The sequence below is a fragment of the Carcharodon carcharias genome, chromosome 8 (genome assembly GCF_017639515.1).
Source record: "Carcharodon carcharias isolate sCarCar2 chromosome 8, sCarCar2.pri, whole genome shotgun sequence".
Classification (NCBI taxonomy): Eukaryota; Metazoa; Chordata; class Chondrichthyes; order Lamniformes; family Lamnidae; genus Carcharodon; species Carcharodon carcharias.
Genome location: NC_054474.1, coordinates 168,813,027 through 168,839,101, shown reverse-complemented (window position 1 = coordinate 168,839,101; position 26,075 = coordinate 168,813,027). Strand labels below are relative to the sequence as shown.

The following is a 26,075-nucleotide window of genomic DNA, read 5'->3' as shown; positions in this document are numbered from 1 at the left end:
ATAAAGTACTACATAATAGACCTGTTAACAAAACTGATTTATAGAGGCAGTGGCTGCTTGGAATTTTAATTGGCTAAAGGACAGAGAACAGTGGTGAAGGATTTTTTGCAAACTGGAGCAAAGTGTCCAGTGGCATACCCCAGGGTTCAGTATTGGAATCATTGCTCAGTTTGATATGTATTAATGACTTGGAATTGGGTATAGAGGGCATAATTTCAAAGTTTACAGATGACACGGCGCTCGGAGATGCAAGAAACAGTGAGGAAGACAGTAACAGACCTCAGAGGGACTTGGACTGGTGAAATGGATTGTCTGGACATGGCAGATAAAATTAAGCACACAGAAATGTGAAGTAATATATTTTGATAGGAAGAATGAGGTGAGGCAATATAAATATAATTACAGGGTATGATAAAGTTACAGTGCCACCTGCCTAGTAATCCTGGATTAATGATCTGGTGGCATGAGTTCAAATCCCACCACAGCAGGTGGGGGATTTTAAATTCGGTGAATTAAATAAATTTGGAATGAAAAGCTAGTCTCAGTAATGGTCACTATGACACGACTGGATTGTTTTTAAAAACCCACCTAGATTGCTAATGCCCTTTAGGGAAGAAAATCTGCTGTCCTTATCCGGCCTGGCCTATATGTGACTCCAGAACCACAGCAATGTGCTTAATTCTTAACTTCAAACCACTCATTGTATTCAAGAAAGTGGCTCACCATTAGCTTCTTGAGGGACAATTAGGGATGGGCAATAAATACTGGCCTTGCCCAACAATGCCTCCATCTCGTGAATGAATAAAGAAATAAACTAAATGGTGCAATTCCAAAGCCTGCGTAGGAATACAAAGATCTGGGGAGGGGGTGGTGTGGTGCGTACCTATATTTTTGAAGGTGGCAGGACAAAGTTGAGAAGGCTGTCTAAAAAGGCATACAGGGTCCTTCGCTTTATAAATAGAAGCAGAATATAAAAGAAAGGAAGTGATCCAAAGCCTTTAATAAATCACTGCTAAGGTCCCAGCTGCATTGTGAGCATCACACTTTAGGATGTCAAGGCCTTAGAAAGGATGTAGTCAAAATTTACTAGAATGATACTGAGGGTGGAAGACTTGAGTTACATGGAGAGATGAGAGAAATTGGTAGTGTTTTCCTTAGTGGGGCGAAGATTAACTGGAGATAGAGGTGTTCAAAATCATGAGTTTTGGCAGAGTAAATAAGGAAAAACTGTTTCCTGTGCCAGAATGGCACCCAAGAGCACAGATTTAAGGTGATTGACAAATGAACCTGAGGCAATGAGGAAGTTGTTTTTAAGCAGCGAGTTACGCTGACCTGAAATGCGCTCACTAAAATGGCGGTGGGAGCAGATTTGAATAATTACTTAAAGGAGAAAATTTGATAATACTGGGAGAAATATTTACTGGGCTCTGGGAATAGAGCAGGGGAGTGGGACTAATGGATAATTCTTTCAAAGAATCAGCACAGAATTGGGTGGAATGGCCATCTCGTGATATATCCATCTAAGATCCTGGACCACATCTGCCTAACAAATGTGTTTGTTCAGTAAATTGCATGTCTCTGACTGAATTTAGAATATTGAAATGTTTTTCCTCTACGGCAAAGAATTTGATCATTTGTACAATTTGATTTCATGCATGTTGGACCTCATTTGTTTAATTACTCTGGATATTTGAACAAATATAGTTTGCATGCATTGGCCTGTAAGCCATGATTGATGTTTTGTTTATTTCTCAAAATTCACAGCTTCAATCATACCATCAATAGTCAGGCCTAAAGTACACTATGCAAGACCGTCACACCCACCACCAGATCCTCCAATACTGGAAGGTGCTATAGGAGGCTCTGATGCCCGATTGCCAGCGTTTGGGTCTCATATGTGTTGCCAAACTGAAGCTGAGCTGCTCAAACAGAGACACTCATTTCCAGAAAGGCTAGTACGGAGCAGAAGCTCTGATATTGTTTCTTCATCTCGCCGACCAATGAGTGATCCTGGATGGAATGCACCAGGTAGCAGACGGACGGTGAATGAGGAACTATTTGCAGCTGGGGCAGCACCTGTTGGAGCCTCTGGACCAACTTCATCTCCAAGCAAAGATTCCCTAGTAAGGTCTAATTTCAACGTCCATGTATTCCTTGATGTTTCAAACAAATACTTTCTAACGGGGATATTTTCAGTTGACTTGTCGTTTTTTTAATGTCAAGAGTTGAAAACTTGACCTTTGCAAGATGCCAAAGAAATTCATTGCACAAGAAGGCAGTATACAACTGCAAGTCTTTCTCGGTCACCTTATGTTACTAATACAGGGACAGTACCTCAAATCTGGCAACCTCGGGTCCTCGGCCATGCCAGATTTAAGATATCGCCAGATTTTGGGTCGGGCATTTTGGGCTGTGGGCATTTTGGGTCAAACTGCGTCAGGTGGGGTCAAGGATTGCTTGGAGCACGGGATATAGCGGCACGCGAAGCTGCTAACTAGTCTGGAGCCACACCATGCCAATGCAGTACCTAGCCGAATTGTCCAGGTAAATTTTTAAAAAAATTTTACTCAATTATAATTGGTGCATGGAACAAGAGAGACGTGCCTGGTTTTTGGACAACTCTGGTTTTTGGACAGCCAGATTTCAGACACCCTACCTGTACAGTAAAATTTTATGGGTAGGAGCTCAAGTAATACCTGAGGGTGTTCATAAAATTAAGTTGGCTGATATTCATGGGTATATGGAATAAAACCAGCCATCCCACTTGAGATGAGAGAGACTCATTTCAAATTTAGACACAATTGAAAAGAAACAACTTGACACTGAGGAGCTAACTGCAATACAGAGGGAAAATTAAGTAAACTGAAACTTTACTAATGTGCAATATAAAATGCAACTACTTGTGTATGTATCATATGGGACTGTGGTTGTAAGTCCACGTATTTGAGTTCACAAGTATACAAGAAGAGCGAATTGCGATCTGTCTTGGCTGGTTCCAAATTTCAAATAATCCTTTATTTCTCAAATCCCCCAATCATTTTTCCTGCCAAATACCTTCTTGCATCCCTTTTGCACAGGGGGAGGATAGAAAAGACAGCGATGATGAGAAGTCAGATCGTAGCAAATCCTGGTGGAAGAAGCGATTTGTGTCGGCTATCCCTAAAGGTCAGTCTTGGGATTATCACCATTTTGCAATACAGCACATGAGATAAAAAGACCAAATGGCTTTATTATTTGATAACTGGTTCAGAGTTCTTTTACTTAAGAATTCATCAGTACCTTGAAACATAGTATCTTTTTTTCTAGCTTAACTATATCTATATAACTTTTTCTTGTGCATTTGCCTGTGGCAGCTCAGTGCATTTTGATTTGTTTCACTCTTACCTGTGAAAATGAAAAGGCTGCTTGTTTGCATTCCTTGTTTTACTGCTTGTCAACTACTTTGGCACGTTATAAATCAATCGCCTGGGACTTTCCCAAGATTTTTGGATGGAACTGACCAGATTCTGGTGTCTGTAACTTTGCTTATTCCGACAAAGTCAGTAATGCCCCTAATCCCACTCTTTTTCAGCCCCTTCTCGGTTGTTAGGATCCAGGTACAAAAAAATCCACACTTAATATGTTCTGCAGGTTTGCTTCCTTCCCAAAAATACGTTATCTTAAGCATTAGTTAAAAAATCTTGTCATTCAAAACTTAAAATCTTTAGTTTAGGAAAAAAATCATTGCACTTTTGAATGAGATAGTGTTTACTAAAATAACTGTATTGACTTGTATATCCAGTTGATTACCAGGTAGAAATGCAGCTGAATACTTATGCTGAATATCAGCTTAACTAGTATAACAGTGTGAAAAAATGTTATCTAACACTAAAACCTTCAATGCTGTCAATTACACTTCACCACAAGGTTTTGGTTAAAGCCATGATTTTCTTCATCCTGCATGTGATGAAGTTACTTTGTTTTTGTAATACGGTATATTTTCTCTTTAGCTCCTATTTCCTTCAGGAAGAAAGATAAACAAGAAAAAGACAAAGAAGATGGTGCACAGGAAAGGTTTCAGGCCATGCAAGGTTGGCTGATCCTACCTTACATAATGAATGGTGAATGAGGTCTACAAAGACAAATAATACCCGCATGAAATAAGAATATCTTTTTTTTAAAAAAACCTACAGATTATCAGAGCTTCTTAATTAAGTTTTAAAGAAGTATTTACTTCAAATGCATGGAAATCACACTAACCATGTAGTACAAACATGCAGTTTTCTGTGATTCAAAAGTGCCTTGACTTTGCACTGTAATCGCTAAATCTGGTGCTAACATACCTCCAGTCTGGAAGGTTAATTCTTGTAGGACTGCCACATTGATCACAACTGTCCAATTGCTCCATTACCCAGTATATAGTTTTAATACCAAGGATCCAATTACAAGAGAAGTGTAGATGTCCAGCCTGTGTCTCTGCTCCTTCAGTGATTTTGAGCGCTTTGGTAGCCTGCCTCTCTGCTGCTCTGCTTTTCTTCTCTCTCTGCCATATTCCTAACTTTTCCCAGTTCCCTGCTGCAATAATTAGCACTTCATTTCCTTCTAGGTGAGGCTTCATTGGGTACAATGATCAAATGACTGCTTTGCATGTTCCTTTGTTATGAACAAATCTCCAGTCTTGTGTTTTAAAACAAAATTAAATTTGATATACTTTTTCTGATAGGTTTTGTTGAAAGTTTAAAGCAATAATTAAATGAAGAATAACAGTTATTTCCCATTGTACTAAAAAAGGTGGAAATCTTGAAACCAGCTAAAAATTTTAAATAATCAAGACAAAGGAAGGGGTAGAGTCTGAAGGAAGAATCAGATTCATTATTAAATGTGCTATTCGGGGAAGTTGAAGTCCCCAATGGCAAAAAAAAATCGCATGTCTAACGATCCATTTAGTAGCAGCAGATTTTAATAGTATGAAAGATTGATCTTCACATGGAAGTTTCTACCTGATAGTTGCACTTACAGTACGATGATCTAAATGATTGATGAAGCACTTGTGTTTGGACAAGTGAATACTTTGGGTTCTGATCATTTAATAATTCCTTTGTGTTAAATGATATCACTGATGCAAAGGAGAATTTAATAATTATGCTGGGATATCGAGCCAATTAACTCGTCGATACAGATGATTGATGTTTGGATAAATGACTTGCAAATCTGTGACAGTTGGACAAAGTAGTGGCAGGACTCCCTGATGATTTACTTGGTAAATTGATCACATTTATTAATATTAAACCTTACAGAATAAACATACCATGTCCAGTACCTGCGTTGCACTCATCTCAGGGAATGCTATAATTTGCCTCTGTGTCCACAAGCTAGGGAAAGAGGGGGGGTGAAAAGATTGGCCAAAGTCTTTGCATTTGATCATTCTGCAGTGACCTTTGCTAGATTATCAAGTGAGTGAAGGAACAATCTATACTTCTAGTGTAACCCAAGTATTGTTAACTCGTTTGCTTGGTAAGAGTAGCCGTTAGGTTGTGGATGAGGGGGGTGTTTTCAAACAATCGTTGAAAAATTGCTGTAGTGAATTTTGTAGATGATACATATGGTGGAGGGAATAAAAGTTAAAGATGGTGAATGTGGTGCCGATTAAGCAGTCTGCTCTGTCATGGAAGGTGCCCAATTTCTTGAGTGCTGTTGGAGCTGTGCCCATACAGGCAAATGGAGAGTATTCCATCACACGTCTGACTTGTACCTTGCAGCTTATGGAGAAGTTTTTAGGAGTCAGGCGGTGAATCACGCACTGTGGGATACCCATACCCTGACCTGTTCTTGTATCCACAGTGTTTATGTGGCTGATCCACTTAAATTTCCTGTTGATAGAAAACCTTGCTAGGGGATTTGGCAGTGGTAATGCTGTCGAATGTCATGGGGTGGAGGTTAGACTTTTTTTGCAAGTTGGTCATTGCTTAGCACTTGAGTTGTGCAAGTGTTACTTTCAGCTGATCAGCCCAGGCCTGAATGTTGCCCAACCCTTGCTGCACGTTATAACTGAGAAATTGCAAATGGAGCTGAACACTTTTCAATCAATCACTAGCAAACATTCACTTCTGACCTTATGATAGAGGGAAGGTCATTGATGAAGCAGCTGAAGATGGTTGGGCCTAGGCCAATGCTCTGAGGAATTCCTGTAGGGCATATTCTGGGGCTAAGATCGTTGGCCTTGCAACCATCTTCCAATAGAGTGGAGCCCTCATCCCTGTTGACCAGTTTTGTTAGGGTTCCTTGAAGCCACACTTGGTTGAAAACATGCGTTGATGTCACTTGCCTCACCTCTGGAATTCCACGCTCTCATCTGTTTGGACCAAAGCTTTAATGAGGCCTGGAGCTGAGTGGTCCTGATTTAGCCCATATTGAGTATCAATGAATAGGTTATTGATCAGTGAATGCAGTTTGATAGCATTATTGACCCCTGTCACTTTGCTCATGATTGAGAGTAAGCTGATGGGACTGTAATTTGCTTGTTTGGATTTGTCTTCCTTTTTTTTCCAGCTAAACATAGCTGAGTAAATTTCTACTTTGCTGGATGGATTTTCAGTGTTGTAGCTGTACTGGAACAACTTGGTTAGAGGCAGGGCAGGTTGTGGAGTACAGGTCTTTAGCACTACAGCTGGGATGTTGTCAAGGCCCCAAGCCTTTGCTGTATCCAGTGCACTCAGCCATTTCATGATACCATGTGTGGAATAAGTCAAATAGGCAGAAGACTATTCTCTCTGATAATGGGGACCTTGAGAGGAGGCCAGGAAGGATCATCCACTTGGCAATTTTGACTGAAGATGATTGTGACCACTTCAACCTCGTTTCTGTCCACTCAAGATCTGGACTCCATCATTAGGGATAAGAGAACAAGAAATAGGAATAGGAGTAGACCATAAGGCCTGTCAAGCCTGCTTTGCCATTCAATGTAATTATGGCTGATCTTGGGCTTCAACTCCACTTCATTGCTTGTTCCCGTATCCCTTGATTCCCTGAGACACCAAAAATTTGTCTATTCCAGTCTTAAATGTATTCGATGATGGAGCATCCAAATTAGAGTGAAGTCATTTCCCCTCGTTGGGATGGGGATGTTTGTGGAGCCGCCTCCTATTTTGATTTGATCTGTTGTAGGAGTGCCTAATACTATCTATAGCATGCTGCTTCCATTGTTAAGTATGCATCTAGTCCTTTGCTGTAGCATCACCAAATTGGCATCTCATTTTCAAGTATGCCTAATGCTGCTCCTGGCATTCTCTTTTATACTCCTTATTGAACCAGGATTGGTTGCCTGGCTCGATAATGGTCAATTGAGGGATGCGCTGGGTGCTAAGATTACATGTGGTGGAATACAATTCTGATAGACCACAGCATTTTGTGGATGTTCAGTTTTGAATAATAGACCTCACATTCAAGGTGTAATTTGTGATGACCGATCTGAACACTGAAAACAAAATGTTTTGTTAATGGAAATGAATACAACGAGTGACTTAGGAAACGTTTTTTGATTTTTTTTTTCACTTGCAGAGGGATAAGTAATTTCAATAGGCAATAGAGAGAGAAAAATATTACACAGCCATAATTTGGCTTGATTTTTTTCCCCCAAATGTGTTAATCTTATTGACTGCCCATTGATTTTTCAAGTTGTTTCCTTCTTGCCTGATTGCTCTGTTTCTGATATGGACAACATGCCAGAGCAGGTCCATTGAAAAATATGGACAGTGAATTCTGATTAGCACAAAACCACAGCAACTCGGTTGATAGCGTCCCAAAAGGAACCTTGGTATCTGCATTCCGCACTACCCAATGCCCCATATATCTGGAATGCCTCCAAAGTTGGTTGGAAGCTATGTCCCCTGTTAGGACTGGAGCCTTTCTGAAAGACAATAAGAGACTTCCTTTTAGTGATCTCAGTGGCTGAGCAGAAAGGAAGCCAGACTCTGTGCAAGTAATAAAACTGGTGTATCTTAATGGTAAATCAAACTAAATTTTAATACGTTAATGGCCAACTTCTATTGCAAGGGAACTTAACCTGGGATTAAATTGAAATAAATTAAATTGCTAATAAAACAAAAACAGAATTACCTGGAAAAACTCAGCAGGTCTGGCAGCATCGGCGGAGATGAAAAGAGTTGACGTTTTGAATCCTCATGACCCCTCAGCAGAACTGGGTGAATCCAAGGAGAGGGGTGAAATATAAGCTGGTTTAAGGTGGGGGGGGGCGGGTGTTGGGTGGAGGGAGAGAAGTGGAGCGGGGTGGTGTGGTCGTAGGGACAAGCAAGCAGTGATAGGAGCAGATAATCAAAAAATGTCACAGACAAAAGAACACAGAGGTGTTGAAGTCGGTGATATTGTCTAAACGAATGTGCCAATTAAGAATGGATGGTAGGGCACTCAAGGTATAGCTTAGTGGGGGTGGGGGGGCATAAAAGATTTAAAAATAATGGAAATAGGTGGGAAAAGAAAAATCTATATAAATTATTGGAAAAAACAAAAGGAAGGGGGAAGAAACAGAAAGGGGGTGGGGATGGAGGAGGAAGTTCAAGATCTAAAGTTGTTTAATTCAATATTCAGTCCGGAAGGCTGGAAAGTGCCTAGTCGGAAGATGAGGTGCTGTTCCAGTGCTAATGAAACAGTGTTTTTATTTCATATTTCTCACATCTGCAGTATTTTGCTTTTTAAATTAAATTGCTGATGGATTTAGATGATGAAAGATGGAAGGAGGATCGAGTGAAATATAAATGCCAGCATGGCACGGTTGGGCCAAATATATATCTGTATATCTTGTGTCACCCTTTGTATGTAATATGTACGAACACCTGCTGACCAGCTTGTGCTGGATCATCAGCTGAATAATGTTAACTAGTAACATTTCAGTTGTAATTCCTCTTCTAGATGATTGACATTTAGGCATAAATTTTAAAAATGTCAAGTTCTAGATTCAGTTAGCTAATAGTAGTTCAGGACTTCTGAATGTACGTATGGTAGTTTTAAGGGAGAAAAAAATACTAGTAAAAATCAGTGCTGTCTCTTGCACCCTCTGCTGACCAACTTTAAGAGCAGTATCAGCAGAAAAAGTGCATCATTATTAGCAAGACCCCTGGTTTATGGGTGATTGAAGTAGGCAAGTTCCATTTTCAAGTAATGGATTCTGGAATTTGTACAATATCTTGGGGATTGTATTGTTTAATTCTGTTCTTGATAAGTCCATTGTTTTTTAATAGACTTTTTTCTAAGAATCAGTCTCATTTTCTTTGAAAACTATAAATCAGTAGCCTTGGCCATTAGTCGTCTTCTGCGTATAAATTCGTGTGGAGAATTTAGGAATAGGAATGTTAGGATTGAACATCACCTTCACTTTGAAATCTATGCCTTTCAATGAAGAATCTGACCAGCTGAGCTGTGGCAGAAAATATTTCTCAGTTTTTATTTTCATTGACCATACTGCTTCAAAAGCATGTTTTGCATGGGTAGTGACAGAATTTTGGATTTTAATGAGGTATCTTGCCCACTTTTAAAGAGGATGATAAAGAAATAAATAGCCAAAAAAAGTGTAGCTCAAAGGAAAAAGCAAAATTACTGCAGATGCCGGAAATCTGAAATTAAAATGGAAAATGCCGAAAATACTCAGCAGGTCAGGCAGTGTCTTTGGAGAGAGAAGGAATTATTTTTCAGGTGTGTGGCTTAAAACATTAACTCTGTTTCTCTCCCTGCAGATGTTGGCTGACTTGAATATTTCCAGCATTTTCTGTTCTTGTAGCTAATGATGAAACTCTGTAGAGTTGAGATTTCTACTTCTGTGAAAGTGTTTAGAAACATTGATGACATTCAGAGCGATTGCAAGGATTTCAATTAGTTAATATTCTTTTATAGCAGTGGGAATACATTTTTTGTTTTTAATTTCCTTCTCTCCTATGTACCCCAGCTTATTTTAATGTCTTCTCTGTTCTTATTGGCAACCTTGACTCCTTGTTACTAATTGACCAACCAATATAAGCCATCTTTCATAATTTATCTCTCCAGAATAATTTTGGAAATTCCTTATTAGATTCCTGCCTTAATTTTCTCTGCAGTGAAAAGCTGCAATTTTTCAAACCTTTATCATGAATTATACTCAGAAGGAGAATTTAAGTAAGTCTTTCCTGTGCCCTTTCCAATTTCATTGCTGTAACAGAATACCCAGAAACCGCACTACTCTGCACTCCAACTATGGTTTAATCAGTGTTTTCCCACATATTCAACAATGCTTTACTCTTGTGTTTAATCCGATGTATAGTACCAAAGGCTAAGGTACATTGAAAGCAGAGAGATCTACAAGTACACAAAGTAGATTTTCTTTTTCTTTAAAAAGTGAGATTGCAGCTAGGGAAGGTCATAAAAAGGCTTCCTCTCATCTTTTCCTTACCTGAATCCCTGATACTCGTCTAGCTTCCCCTCTGATTAATTTATACAATTCATTTCAATCATTCTGCGGTGGCAGGTTCCACGTTCTCAGCACTCTTTGGATATAGAAGATTCTTTTGAATTCCCTATAGGATTTCTGGGTGGCTATCTAAAATTGATGGCCTCTAGTTATTCTCTTCCCCACAAGAGGAAACTTCCTCTCTATCAAAACCTTTCATAATTTTGGGTCACCCCTCAGGCATTTTTCAAGTCGGACATAATAGGAAAAGTGTTAGTGATAGCATTAATCATTAGCTGACCAAAGAATCCGGAGGAGCTGGATGACTATTTTGGGAAATCATAAGATAGATGTGTGCTAGGTTTTAATTGTGATTGAGGGATTTCAGTCTTAACATTCCTGGTGATTGGAGAAAGGGAATATTCAGTCTGTGAGCAGGAATTTCTTCAAGTTATGTGCGATTAGTCTTTAAAATGACATGTAAGTGAACCAGTCAGGCCCAGTACAGTTCTGGATTTAATGTTGGCTAATGAGATGATGATAAGCCACTTGCTACCCGATGGCTGGAATGTTCCTTTCACTCTACTCATGAGGGGGCATCATGAAAGGAAGCTTGCTGGCAAGTTTAAGGGCATGTGTTAAAATAGGAGGAAATGTGTGGAGGAAAAGGATGTGGGAGAAAAATGAGGAAGTAAAACAAATGTCTTTTAGGCAGACAAGCAGTTTATCCTAGAAACAAGTGTGCCGTCAGTGTGGAAATTTGAGGAACCCATTAGGGCAAAAGGAAAAACTTTCAAAAGTTTACGATGTTCGGATGTGCGACAAGATAGAGAAACCTATAAAGTCACACTGAGAAATTCAAAGAAATTGACGAGGAAAAATTGAGAAAATGGGAGCTGTAAATACAAAGGAGAGTGCAAAAGGGATGTTGGATCACTGAAAAATGACAATGTGACTGGACAGGGAAGTAGTTAAAACATTAACCCATTATTTTGCAAGAGGGATCATGAATGAAATGAGAAATTGTGGACGTAGACTATAATCCTTATAAATCTCGTAGGAAGATGTATTAGTGTCGATGCAGGACCTCAGATTATGACGATTTTTATCCCAGGGTTCTGGAGGGGTTGATGAAGGAGATTGTGAATCTTCTGACCAATATTTTCCAGAAATCATTAAACTTGTGTCACATCCCAGAGTAAATGCGACTCCTATGTTTAAAAAGTGGCAAAAGGACCAACAGGCAAATTATAGATTTGCATGCTTTACTTCTATTGTGAAGGAATAGATCGAAGGCCAGTTTGAGGGAAAGACCTTGATTGGTTAAGCATGACCTGCCACTTCTAAAATCAATGTATTGATTTTTTTGAGGAATTTGGGGTGAGAAGTTGGATGTTGCATAACTAGCTTTAACACTGAAAAGGAATTTCATACTGAACCATGTGCATGACTGCTACACAAGTTTCAGGCCCATGAGTGGACAGTAATGAGTTGTGTTTCATAGGAAGGTATCCAGCTCGAAAACAGTGGAGTTCCAGAATTGCTATAAATTATTTACATAAGTGACTTGCATAGTGGAATTATCCAAGGTGGGTCTGAATTTGTCAATTTGAGCAATGACAAGTTGTGATTATTAATGTACCGTACATAAATCTAAAAGGATCCTGAAGTGTCAAGTTCAAGATTCAGCAAAGGAAAATTATAGTGTGGTTTACCAAGTAAAATGTGCCTACTGTATCTCAACAGGAAGAAGACCTTGAAGTGAAGGGGAAGTTGGTGGACAGATTGTTGGCATAGGTTGTTAGAATAGGTAAAAAATGTTAGGATATTGGTCCAGAGAGGAAGTTCTGAAGTTATATCTAGCATTAGTGAAATCACACCGAGAATATTGTGTGCAGTTTTGGTTAGCCTGTTTTAGGAAATATTTATTGATGCAGATACAAGGGGATATGACTTTTTTCCAGAAGTCTGATGAGAGCTTGGTCTTTTCTTGGAAAATGGGAAAGTGGTAAAAATGGGAAATTTAAAATCTCAGTGGGTTTATTTATCATAGTTTGATCTACCTGTCTGTCTTGAGCCTAGCTTGAGTCCATATTTGCCTATTACCCTTCTGTGAAGTGCTTTGGGATGCTTTGTTGTCCATTAAAAGTTTCTTATTAATGCAAATTGTTATTACTACCTGTTTATACAATATAAATAATAGTTCTTTATCATAAGTCTGATGTTCAGCTAATGTCTATGGTGTGGCTGAATGTCAAAAGTAGGTATTAATATAGGCGCCAGTTCCTTTAGATTTAAATCTTAGATGCTTTAAATTTTTAACTTATGTTTCAATGCAAAATACATTCTGTAAATTACATCTGTATTTTGAAGGAAAGGATTTCCAACAAACCCTGAATTTAAGTGCTAGACATCAAGTTGTAATTTTTCTTCTGGTTCTTCATTGTTTTTTCATTTTATTTCCTCCCTGGACTCATTTGCCACCAAGAGTCCTCCTGTTACAGCAGGATGAATTATGCACAGGAATAGTGAGAGTCTCTGCATCTCTACCTCACTTGCTTCCATCTCCCTCTTTTCTCTCTCTTCTTTTCCCCACCTACTTCTCAGCATCATTGGATGTCTCAGCTTCATGTCTTATCTATTGAGGCTGCTGGGAACTGATGTTTTGCTCTACCAAGATAGATGAGTTAGTCCAACTTTCAGGTTGGTACTGAAGGTATTTAGTCATTAAATGTTAATTTAGAAAACAAGAAGAAACTTGGTTGATTTGGGCTTTGTATTTAATACTTTTGTGCCTCTCTGTGGACCTAAATCTTCATTTGAATATTGATGTGCCCGATGTCCTCATCTCACCCACACATTCACCAACAATGGCTTGTTTTTCTTCCATTCTCCTATTTTTCCTGCTTCCCTCTAGCCACATTCCTGATGCACATACTATTCTGTCTTTCTTGATCATGGTTGGATCTGCCTTTGCTCTTGCATTCATTTGAGATCGCCTTTGTCCTTATAGGCAAGATACAAATGGAAGCTGCTGGCTGTAGATCTTCTGCCCTGAGAAATCTTGGTGGCTAGATCTTTTTACTATGATTTGTAGTTTAAGGTGCGAATTAGATCATTCAACAACTAAAATGGAAATTTTAAAGAATGGAAATCACAAAGGAAGGAATATTACTGGAAATATAAATTCAATGACAGAAAGTTGATTTGGTTATAGGTTTCCCTTTTCAGCTAAATTCAAAAACCTAATATTGTGGAATCTCAATCATTCTCTATAAAAGTTCCCCTGGGTGACTAAGAGAAATTAGCAGATAATTAAAATTCTCCAGAAACACACTCCTCCCCTCTCTGCTCATATGTGGGATTCACTGATTTGTCAGTTCACAGCTTCTGCACGCATCCATTGGAACTCCAGCTGCTGAACCAGAGATAGCTTGCCAAAAAGCATTCCCTCAACATCAACTAGAGGCTCACCAGCAACAGAGAGGCCAGTGCACTCATCTGCATTGATCCTGTCAGCCATTGCTGCAGAGATCAGTGTTATGGGACTACCCACTTTAAAATCACTGCAGAGGCTAAAACTTTAGGTGTGCTGCTGTACTAATGAGCAGAGTTAAGTACAATGTCTGCTTATTGTGCCACTGATGTGACATTCAGTGTGTAGTGTACTTATCTGTTGCATGGGGAAACAAAGAGCCAGTAAGCCAGCTGTTCTACTGCCAGCTGATCTTGCCAGTATGCCAGATCAACAGAGCTGAAAAGTAAAAATACTACTAGGCAGATTCCTGGTGTTCTCCCATTACCTAGAAAATGATTATTGATGATGAGAGCTTGGATAACTGAGGTAATGCTAAGGGATTGGGAAATTATAAATCTGTAAATAAAAGTTCATAGTTTTTAAATTTAAATCTAGAAATATGTTCGGGAAATTTTGAAGAAAATTGCAAATAACCTTGTTCCCACATCATCCTCCTTTCTCCCCTGCACAGCATGCCACTGAGGCATGCCATGGATAAACAAAACAGTGCTATTTATTTTATGGCAATTGAAGCTGGGTGCTGATAACTTTAGTGAAATTCCCATGTGCATTGATATCATAGGAATAACCAGGAGTGAAAACAGTTAAGATTTTAATAAACTGCTTCTAATTGCAAAAGGAAAATAGTGATGTGAGCATTTTTTTTTTGCCCAGAAGGTGGTTGGAGTCTGGAATGAACTTCCTGAGGGTGGAGGGAAGCAGGCTCAATCAAAGTATTCCGAAGGAAATTGGATTGCGATCTGAAAAGAATGAATGTGCCGGGTTACAGGGATAAGGCAGGGGAGTGGGACTATGTAGAATGCTCTTTCAGAGATCTAGTGCAGAGTCAGTGGGCTGAATGGCCACCTCCTGCACTGTAAAGATTCTACGATTCTGTAAAAAAAACAATTCAAAATTTTATTTAACAAACACTATTGAAATATTGGAAAACTTGTACAGTTAATGCTGAAGGGAATTTGGAAGATGAACAAAAATGGAGCTTGGGGAAAAAAGTGAAACGCGCAGGTATTTATGTTAAAAAGAAAGGTACTAAATTAGTTTTTTAACTTAATCTTTTGATCAATAGTCTATACTTAGCTTTCATTGCTACAGGGCAGGACAGAGAATTAGACCTTGAACTTTAATGTAACTTGAAAGAGTCGAGATTCAACTATTTAAAATCAGTGTTTCCTCATAGTGCACATTTGTATGGCTCCCAGCCGCCTGCCAAGATCTTCAGACAAAACAGCCCATGTCGACGAATTTCTCGCATTCACTTTTTACAAACCAAATCACTTGGATGAGCAGCTGAAGATAAAAACAACTTCCGGGCTATGGGGAAAGGGCAGGGTAGTGGGATGAGCTCTTGCAGAGCTGGTACAGACTCTGGCGCAAATGACCACCACCAGTGCTGTAATCATTCTATGATTCTACAAATCAATACGGTGAAAACACTGAGGAGGAAGGATCTGGTTCACAGTGACTCAATTAAAGGCTGAATTTCTGTATCAGTTCACAATTTTAACATGTGTTAAGTTGTAATTGCAGAAGTTAAGAGAGGGAATAATAAAGTACACCAAGCTCACAATCCATAGCATGAAGATTGAGGTGTTTAAAATGATAGAGATTAGATAAGAGAGATGGAAATTTAAATTAAGCTAATTTAAAATCTGGAAATAAAAATGGTATCGGTAATGCTGACTCTGAAGCTGTTGGATTGAATTTTTTTTTAAATATTAATGAATGCCCTCTTAGGGAAGGAAACCTGCTGCCAGTCTGACCTGCATATTTACACCAGTCCCACATCAATGTTTTTGACTCTTAATTGCCCTTTAACTTTCTAGGCTGTTTCAATCAGTGGCATCAAACAGCTATCAGCAGTTCAAAAGGTAGAAGCATTGCTACTGTCTCAGGGCAACATGGGATGGACATTAAATGCTGTCCTTGTCAGCAGCTCCCACATCCCAGGAATGTAGAATAGATTAAATATTGGGCATCCAGAAATGAAGTCAGAAAGCACTTAAGTGGTGCTATGGAAATCTGGAACACCACTCCCTCAGACTGTAGATGCTGGGCTACTTGAAAGTTTCAAGACCTCCAACCTTTACATTTTTGATTGGCAAGGGTACCAAGGATTGGCAGGTCTATGGAGTTGAGGTACAGGTTAGATGCGATTTAATTGAATGGTTAGCTCGAGGGGCCGGATTGCCTATTCCTGATCATATTGTATTGAATGTTTATTTAAAATTTTATATCTATATAACTAAAAGCTTTGTGTCTGCCATATGGCAGTAGATTCATAGTGTGAAACACACTGGTTGACATTTTACTGAAATATTCTGAATCACAAGTGCTATTGTTGTAAATATTTTAAACCCTATCTTAAAAAACAAATAGCATATTTTTAGATTTCAATTCACTGGGAAGTTTCTGAAGAATAAGCACCAAAGCAGCATGTCTAATCCTTGGGAAAACAATTCAAGGTCTTTTGTGATCATCTTGATTTTCCCCATGAACTCCACCAAAGGCTATAACAATTCTAGAGCAAAGCAAATCTCAAATATTACCCATCTTCATTTTCCAGTTTCTGCAACTACTTTTCACCTTTGCACAGATCTCACCTCACCTCTTTGAGGGCCTCTTGCTTGCTTTCTGCTGTATTCCTGGAGCTTTGATGCTTGAGCTGTGTGTTAGGTTATAGTATTTTCTGTATTTCCATATCTATTTGACGTGGGAGCTCATGTTCACTGTTGCATTTTGCTGCTCACTTGTGCATGTGTGGTAGGCATGTTTTCTTGGTTTCTGTTTTCTAGTCTCGCTCTAGATTACCTGTGAGCAAAGCTGCAGGTGATCATCTAGTATACTGTTAAATTTGTGTAAAGGCGTGATTGACCCCAAGAATTAATCCATAAAATTTAACTGTTCAATAACTAACCCTCTAGTATTTTTCATGAATAGTTTTCAGAGAAAAGTGACCAGAGTTTTCAGGCTTTGTTTAACTGACCTTTTTGTACAGCCATTATCAGTATCAAATCATTGAAGAAATATTTTATTATTTTGCAGGGCTATTCGAATATAGTCTGACCACAATGAACGTATAATTATTTTGTGCCACGATTCGAATTTGCTCATATTTAAGAGCCAAATTCGGGAGAGCTAAAATAAAAACCCTTCAATTCTTTTGTTTTTAGTGGTATAGAATATTCAGCAGGGAGTCATTAAAAACCTCAGTACTGATTTTGTTTTTGAAACATAGCACATCGTATGTTAAAGAACAGTATAATAAATTTCTAGTACTTACGCAAGACTTAAAGAACAAAATGATAAATTACCTTTTTTTTTTAAAGAGTAGTCAGAATTGCCTGTTCACACTGTTTCTGTGTGTTGCCAGATGAACCAATTCCCAGGTTGAACGCACAAGCTCAAGCTGCTGAGGATATCCTGGATAAATATAGAAGCGCCATTAAACGAGCTAGCCCCAGTGAAGCAGTTGTCAACGATGAGGTTACAGGTGGGTCACGTTACTGTTAAATTTGGTCTAGAAAAAGCCATTTGACTTAACCTACCGTTACTGAAGTAGAAGTTTGCATTCTTTGCCTATATGAGCAAGAGTGGTTGTAGTAGCGCCTCTGTAGTATATTAAAGTTGAACCACTGAGCTGTGTCACAAAAATTAACTGGTTGTGTTGTCATTGTTGTGGAGGATCCCGTGTATTCCTGCAAAAATGTAGGAAACGTCAAATGGACAGCAGGCATGGAACTGCACTTGACCACCTCCTTGGCGAACTTCAGTGTGACACTGGCAGTCACCTCAAAGCAGCCTGCTTTGGAATAACCTGGAAATTGGAAAAGGATGAAGGAGTGACATGTCTTCAAAAAATAAATTACTGGATCAGCTATTCTGCACCGATGATGAGGCTGATTCTATATAACCACAATTTAAGCTATGTTTTATATTGTGTTTTATCAGTAATTGAAACATGTTTGTTATCTGCTGAAAGATAGCAATATTGTTGAGACAACATGACTATATTTTTAAAAAATTGAAGTTACTAGCTTCTCTCTGGTTTAGCTGATTAAAACCAGGACTAACACAAGCACACTGACCAGTAAGGTTGCTAGTTCTATTCATCTATACTGTTAGCTCTCAGTTGGTGCAACAGCAGAGCTGACCAGATTGGTTTTAGTCCCACAAGGTTGGGCAGGAGATAAAAAATTTGCCCAAGGTTTGCTATGATGTGGCAGATGGTGTGCCAGACTGACCAAATCCACAAGGGAAACTTGATCCTATTATCACAACTGTTTTGCAATTTGTATTTATTATGAGATGTGTGCATTGAATTCAGAAGTAATGAGTCCACCAAGATCTTTAGAGATTTTAAAAATAAAAGATTTCAAGCATACACATAAGACTACAATTACTTACCACTATAACAAATCCTAAAATTCCAAATTGACCTAACCCCCAGTTACACTCCCAAATGGTTTTTCCCCAACTTTAGTTTCGTTATATAGCAGACTTATGCACCAATGACTGGAGACTTCATCAAGGCTATTTCACACTCCTGTTAACCTTACATGGCTTTCTCCCATATGGCCTTTCATTCTCCTTTATGTATGTTTCTCTATTTTTAATATGTAAGTTTTCTTGCTCCATATGTCTTGGAAACTGTATCTTCCACATAATATAAAACTTTCATTTGCCAATATTGTCATTAACCTTTGGGAAAAATAAACACACTCCTTAGCCTTGCTTAACTGGTTAGCTGTAAACAGACTAAGATCCCTTTGAAATCCAAATCTCTTCATTTATCTAAAAATGCAAATTCTCTTCACATCTTCCATGCTAAGGCAGCTTCCATGTTTACTCATTAGCATGTCAAGCACCTAGCTTCTTTTGATGATTTAAAGCTTGCAGTGTACTTGACTCCAAATGTAATTAAATCACACAGATGGACCCAGCTATACTTACCCCCATAAAACCTACTTCACAATAAACCAGAAAATTATTATACTTTCGTCATGGGCTACTGTTGCTGTTTGCTATTCAGCAGCCCCTACCAAAAATGGCATAGATATTGGATGAGCACAGATTAGGCTCAGTTGTGATATCGTAACAAATAATGTAACATTCCAGCATTCACTGCCTCTTAGATGAAGAATAGCTGCCAGAGGATCCCAACACCATAAAATCTTACCACAGAAAAGAGTCACATGCTTTTAGCAGATGGGGAAAGGAGAAAATGGCTGTACAGTGAGGAAGGGGGAAGAAAACTTGTGATGTTTTAAATGTGATTCAAGTTACTCCTTTCCAATTTATCTTATCACTATTCATGATTAACTGTACTTTTGTGAATAACTCTGCAGGTTGCTAATTCTCTGCTATCTGTAAATTGTTCTATTGCAATCATACATGATTATTTAGACGCTAACTCAAAAGTCTAAAAAATACTGTAGCCTAAATTATCACATGCAGTACGACAGTTTTATCTGCAGGTCTGTACCATACCTTCCACCTGTATTTGTCAGTAACCTCCCAAGTTTAGTCAGTTCCATTTAATAATTTCATAAAGACGATTGTTTCCAAGTATAATGTGTGGTGTTTGCTTTTGTACAGAGGCTATTGGAGATGATAGCATGCATGATTCGCCACGTGATGAAACTCTTCAAAACCTTTCAGCTGATGATCTGCCAGATTCTGCTAGTCAGACTGCTCAGACTCAAGACTCCACATTCTCCTTTAGGTAACATTTATTTTAGTCTGCAGTAACAGTTAGCAGCAATGGTTGTTGGGATGGGTCAGTTTTGTTCCGCATAAACTTGTAGACTGCTGCCATCCTTTGTTCCTTCCGACTGTGAAGGAATCAAGCCACTTTGACCCAAGCCTCTGTCATCTGTGAAAAGGTACTCAAGAGAATTACTTCCTTGGACTGTTTCTAGGTGTTTCACTATAGCAGTGTGGGTTAGGATCAGGAACTCAATGGAGTAATCAGCTACAACGTGCTAGGCTGCTTTTCAACCTATCATCAGATACACGTCTTCCACATTTGTGAAGATTTAAATTTGGCCAGCATTAATTGTTCATGCCATATTTACTGGGAATATGCAGTTAAAACTTGAGTCTTCAGAGTTTTATGAGAAGTGCATTATTTCAATTGTTTTCTTTCATTAGCTCAATAATACTCTAAAACCTGCATTTTATTCTTCTAATTAGAGATGCAAAGAAGAAATTGCGAATGGCTCTCTGCTCTGCTGATTCAATTGCATTCCCCCTAGTGAGCCATTCAGCAACAAGAAATGGCCCTCCTGGAGGACCAGATCAAGGAGAATCGGAAGGTAAAGAGTATTTATAGGTTGAGGTAATTTTTAGCTTTTAAAGCTGAATAATCTCTCTGGCATCATTGTATAAACTTGCAATGAATTCTGTAGCTTTTATTTAAGGATAACAAATAACATGATGGAGTTTCAGTTTTGCCATTAGAGACCACAGAGGTGCTTCCAGACTTCTGTGATACAAATGTTGGTTTGCATAGCTCCTCCTTTTGTTAATTTGCATAGGGAACTTCACAAGGATTTCACACGTGCAATCCTTGTTCCACTAGCATGTCATTTTTCTCATTCTATTCTTATTTCTGTGATCTCCGAATTACTCAAGACTGGCATTTGAATCAGATTGCTCAGCTATTTTGTGATTTCATGTTTCTATTTGTCAATCATTTCCACAACTATTATAATTACAAGGCTAATTTTTGGACTTTTTTTTTTAGACAATGAGATTGTCTGCTTTCTCAAAGTTCAGCTGGCCGAAGCCATCAACTTGCAGGATAAGCAGCTGATGGCACAGATTCAAGAAACCATGCGCTGTGTTGGCAGATTTGACGGTAGAACCTGCCACAAGTTACTAGCTGCCATTGCTGAGGATTATAGGTAAAACCTTTTGACTGTGATGTTTAGTTAATGGATACTGTAAGCATTAATATTTGGCAAGGGTACTTAAACTTAAAACCTGTCTGCCTGTTCACATGAATATAAAAGATGTCATAGCACTTTTTGAAAAAAAAAAGGAGCTGTGTCTGCACCTTTGACAGTTATCCCTCAACCAACAATAATAAAACAGTCAACAGATCATTTATCCCTGTCACATTGTGAGATTTATTGGCCAATTTTTCCCCAGAAAGATTTTGAAAAGAAAGTTACTTTTGAATGTATTAAAATATAGTGTGTTCACACAAGTTTTATTTGATGAATGGCACTGGAATGAGTAGAGTTGTTGCTCCTCCGGATCAAGAGGGATCAGTTGAGGTGGTTCAGACATCTAATAAGGATGTCCCCTGATAGGAGATGTACCGGGCACAGCCCACTGGGCAGAGACCTCAAGGCTGGCCCAGGACGTGCTGGAGGGATTGCACCTCTCGGCTGGCCTGGGATACCTAGAAATTCCCCCAGGAGAAGCTGGAATCTGTGGCTGCGGAAAGGTTAGTCTGGTCGGCCCCGGTCAGCTTACCGTTACTGCAACCCTTACCAGGAGAAGCGGTGTGAAAGTGGATGGATGGTTAGCACTGGAATGACTGGTGCTTAAAATTCTAATGAGCGAGCTTTGTCATTTCCCCATAGATTATAAGCAGAAGTAATTTATTAGCTTGTTTTGGTAATCAATAAGCACCTCACACTCATTATATTTGGCAAGCCACTGGTCCCTGATGCTTAATAGGGCATTTTGCAAGCCTTTCCTTGAACTATAATTATCAGTTTACTGCACCTCACATTTGATGTCTGTTACATTTTATAGAATAATTGCCATTGCTATGAGGTGGCAGATGATGTGTACCAGGCAGACCAAATCCACAAGGGAAACTTAGCCATGCTATCACAACTGTTTTGCAATTTGTATTTATTACAAGAAAAATTGTGCACTGAAATCAGAAGTAATGAGTCTACTGACACCTTTAGAGATTTTAACAGCTAAATTTTTAAAAATTATGAACAAAAGAAAAGATTTCAAGCACATACAAAAGATTGCAGTTACTTAATACTATAACAAACCCCAAAATTCCTAATTAACCTGACTTACCAACTACACAGCCCCTTTAAGACAACAATGCAAAATAGAATTTAAATAATCAAACCAGCAAGTTTATCACAGCATCCACTCGACAGTGGAATTCCATAGGATTTCCTCCACCTTTGGATCCTGGGTACAGCACACTTCTACTAAAGCGGCTGGAGACTTCCCCAAGGCTATTTTACATGGTCCTCTTAGATGTTACATAGCCCCCAGCATAGCCTTCCATTCCTCTTTCTTTATGTTTCTCTCTCTCTTATCTGTAAATTCCATTGTTCAATATGCCTTTGGAAAGTTACTTTACCCAAATATAAAAATCTTTTATGTTGCCAATATGGTCAGTACGTTTAGGGAAAACCACACATAAGGCTTGGCCTTGCTTATCTTGTTATTTGTAAACATACTATCATCCCTTTGAAACCGAAACAACTCTTATCTAAAAATGCAAATTTCCTTCACACCCTATATGCTAAGCCCTCATCCATGTTTACTCATTAGCATTTCAAATACCTTATACCCCTAACTTCTTTTGATGATTTCAAGCTTGCAGTCTACCTGACTGTGGTGATTCAATTAAATCACAGACAGAATCATACATCTACTTTACAATAAACCACAATAACATAATAACTAAAGTTAGTTTTATGACACCATTGAATTGATGCAACTTTTAATTGGCAGGATTTTTTGAACTATAAATGTGTAATGATTTTCTCTTTGCTTTAGAAAACGAGCTCCATATATTGCTTACTTGACACGGTGCCGTCAGGGGCTTCAGACTACTCAAGCCCACCTTGAAAGACTCTTACAAAGAGTGCTGAGAGACAAAGAGGTTGCCAACAGATATTTCACCACAGTCTGCGTGAGGCTATTGCTTGAAAGCAGGGAAAAGCATATTCTGGAATTTATTAAAGGTAATATACATTCCTTTCACTGGCCATCAGCATTAACCTATGCTTTCAAATTAACTGTTGTTGATGCATGTGCTGTAAATCCGTTCCTTGAATTAGCATGTTGTTCTAACTCAATGAAATTAAACATTCGTACAGGTTATGGGCCCCCGGTGACCACATTTGTTTATCCAATAAATGGCTAAGCCATGCAGAGCCTAAGGCCTTGGTAATTATACTGAGTTAACTGATCTCAGCCAGGCAGAAGTGGCATTCGACAATTAAAGTCTTGCATTTATATATAGCACCTTTCATGACCTCTGAATTTCCCAACGTGCTTGGTGACCAAAGAAGTGTAGTCAGTTTGCAAGCAGCAAGCTCCCACAAACAACCATGTGAAAATGACCAGGTAATGTGCCTCTGTGATATTGAATGAGAGGGAAATATTGGCCTGGATACCGGACATAGCTCTGCTGCTGCTCTTCAAAATAGTGCCATGGGATCTTTTATGCTCACTTGACAGGGCAGTTTAATGTCTCAGCCGACTGTCAAGATTGTCATGAGTACTGATCACTTTGGGAAAGTAATAGAGAGTGACTGATGCCCATGGCGTCATATCTCAGTTGGGGGCGAAACATGGTAATCTCCCATAAGGTTAGAGAACGGTTGGGTTGGGATCAGTGGTAGGTAAGACGGTGTTCAGTCAAAATACTCCAGCCACCAAGATGGTGGGGTAGGCTTGAGGGACAAGCTGGTCTTTTTTCCTGTATGCTAATTTTGAACAATAGCAATCTACAGAATCTACGTCTCAGTATATTTTAGAAATATTTTCTTCATATTTCAGTTATTCAGATCATTGTTGTGCTGCATTAAATCAATACTTCCAATTAATACTAATAAAGAAAATATCTTCAGAGATTTTGCTGTTGAAGCAGAAGGTTGAGTTAAATTGTTTTCTGTTTTTAAAAAAAAATGCATGTGTTTGCTGTCCACTAGAAAGCTGATACGTGTCAAGATTGGATTTAGATTCGTTTCTTTTAAGACCTGAATCTGTTCAAATGTTATTTAAAATAGGTCAGCAGTCTGGCTGCAAGCTACTGATGGTTCTTGGAGCTCAATGAAGGAGTGTATTTATTCAAATCTATCAGGATATTGTGACTTCATTTCCCTCAGTTGTGCTTTCTCTGCTGACAGTATGTCATGTGTTTATTCCCACGAGTAAATCCAGAACACTAGTCTGAAGATCTGTAAAATGCTTTCATGCCTATTTCAGATCTCTTATGGTGGCCAGCCTGAACACTATTATTTACTAACCTTATCAGTGCATTATTTGCAGTTGCAAAACCAAACCTTAATTATAATAGCTGTATAACCATTTGGTGTTGGTAATCAATATTTTCTAATCAGAAAACATAAGCTTTTCAATAATTTTAGAGTTTTGAGATGAATGAAAAGTGGTAAATTCCCTGATGATAAAATCATTTTGTGTGGTTAGGAACCTACCAAAAATTAACTACAGAGACATTTGTAATAATTGAAAATTATCTTAATTTTGAAAAATCCTATGAGATTTTTGACAAATTCTAATGAATGCAAAATACCAATGCAAGGAAGTTAGATGATTTAATTCAGAATGGCAAGTTCAAACTGAAAACTACTTCTGTATTTCAAGCTGTAGCTCCCTCTTGATAGTCTAGCCTTTGTGGATAAAGGCATTCCACCTTGTAGCATTAATTCATTCAGATCAGAAGCCCTCACACTAGGTCAGCTAATTTGGCTTGTGCAAAAGTTGGGTAGTATATTTGGCCTCAGTTTGCTGGGCTAGGAAGCAGAAAGATTAACTATTCATGATTGTTAACCATTGACCCTTGCTGTGAAGTTTGCCGGCAGCAGGCCTAAACAAAATCTGGATCTTGATGGAAAATAACCTATCAAAACTCACTGTTTTGCCTCACACATGAATGAAGCAAGGCACTGGAGGGATAGCCACAGCCTTCCAAAATGATAACCCAGCAAAAGCCAGCACCTTCAGAAGAGTAAGGGTGAAAATGAAGAGGGAAATCATTTCAACATGAATCTTTGTAAAAACAATGAACTTGTTAGTACACCGGTCGATTTAGCTGCACTATTCTTGTTTGTGTAGATTTTCAGAATCTCACTGCAGCAGATGACAAAACTGCCTTAGTAGAAGAATTCCTGCAGTCGTTGTATGGAGCTATGGCACAAGATGTTATCTGGCAGAATGCCAGTGAAGAACAGCTTCAGGATGCACAGATGGCAATTGAACGTAGTGTTATGAACCGCATTTTCAAACTCGCCTTCTACCCCAATCAGGATGGTGACATTTTACGTGACCAGTAAGTAACAATATATAATGGTGTGCCCAATTTTGAAAATAGCACTTAAAGATATTTAGTTGTAGCATTTTTTTATGAAGATGTTGCTGAACCCCTGATAATCATGCCATGCTTCTTGATTGTTTTGTGAGCCACAGAAGAACAATAATAAAACTGCTCGACAGGGAAAGAAAATAGGTGTCTCAGTAGATGTTAAAGGGCTGTTCTTCTTGGTGATGCAGAACCAAAAGTTTGTGTTATCTATGCTCACCTCTGCCCTTAATTCATAACCAGTGGAATTATAATGCACTCTGGTCTGGCAGTGTCTGTGGAGAGAGAAACAGTATTAATGTTTCAGGTTGTGACCTTTTTTTCAGGTCATAACCTTTCTGATGAAAGGTCACAGCCTGAAAATTAATTCTGCTTCTCTGTCCACAGATGCTGCCATAACCTTCTGAGCACTTCCAGCATTTTCTGATTTTATTTGACTTTTTAATTGAGGTGCTGCATTTTTGTTGATGCTTAACTTATTTTTGTGACTAAAGTTCGGAAAAAGTCGGTGCTTATCTGTATGTAACTGATATCAATTGTACACTTAATGAAGCAAAACATAAAGTAAAATACTGCAGGTGCTGGAAATGTGCTCCATTTAATGTGAATGAAATGCAATGGAGTGCTTGACTGTTGTAGCAAAAAGTACCACCAAGTCAGTGCTGCTTTTCAAAAAAAAAATGAATGCACAAAGCCTATTGGACTTTGGAAGACATCAGAGTGAAGAAGTACTTTGAGTTCAAATGTGTATAATGGCTTGGGAGGACGTGGGTTTAGGCAAGGATTGAATTTGCAGGGATACCATGTAG

At 38.7% G+C, this 26,075-nt stretch overlaps 1 protein-coding gene across 9 annotated transcripts in view; it reads left to right on the top strand.

Moving 5' to 3' along the window:
- The window catches only part of gapvd1 (GTPase activating protein and VPS9 domains 1), a 124,950-nt gene that overhangs the window by 87,196 nt on the left and 11,679 nt on the right, over nucleotides 1-26,075 (top strand). For 5 of the 9 annotated variants that reach the window (XM_041193008.1, XM_041193004.1, XM_041193005.1 and 2 more), the window contains 9 exons: nucleotides 1,765-2,123; nucleotides 3,078-3,165; nucleotides 3,990-4,100; nucleotides 17,320-17,439; nucleotides 19,545-19,671; nucleotides 20,142-20,263; nucleotides 20,695-20,854; nucleotides 22,716-22,903; nucleotides 25,023-25,236. In XM_041193008.1, the coding sequence (XP_041048942.1) occupies nucleotides 1,765-2,123; nucleotides 3,078-3,165; nucleotides 3,990-4,100; nucleotides 17,320-17,439; nucleotides 19,545-19,671; nucleotides 20,142-20,263; nucleotides 20,695-20,854; nucleotides 22,716-22,903; nucleotides 25,023-25,236 (1,489 nt within the window). The remainder of the gene's footprint in view (nucleotides 1-1,764; nucleotides 2,124-3,077; nucleotides 3,166-3,989; nucleotides 4,101-17,319; nucleotides 17,440-19,544; nucleotides 19,672-20,141; nucleotides 20,264-20,694; nucleotides 20,855-22,715; nucleotides 22,904-25,022; nucleotides 25,237-26,075) is intronic. The other 4 variants (XM_041193010.1, XM_041193009.1, XM_041193012.1 and 1 more) reach the window with 2 other exon arrangements.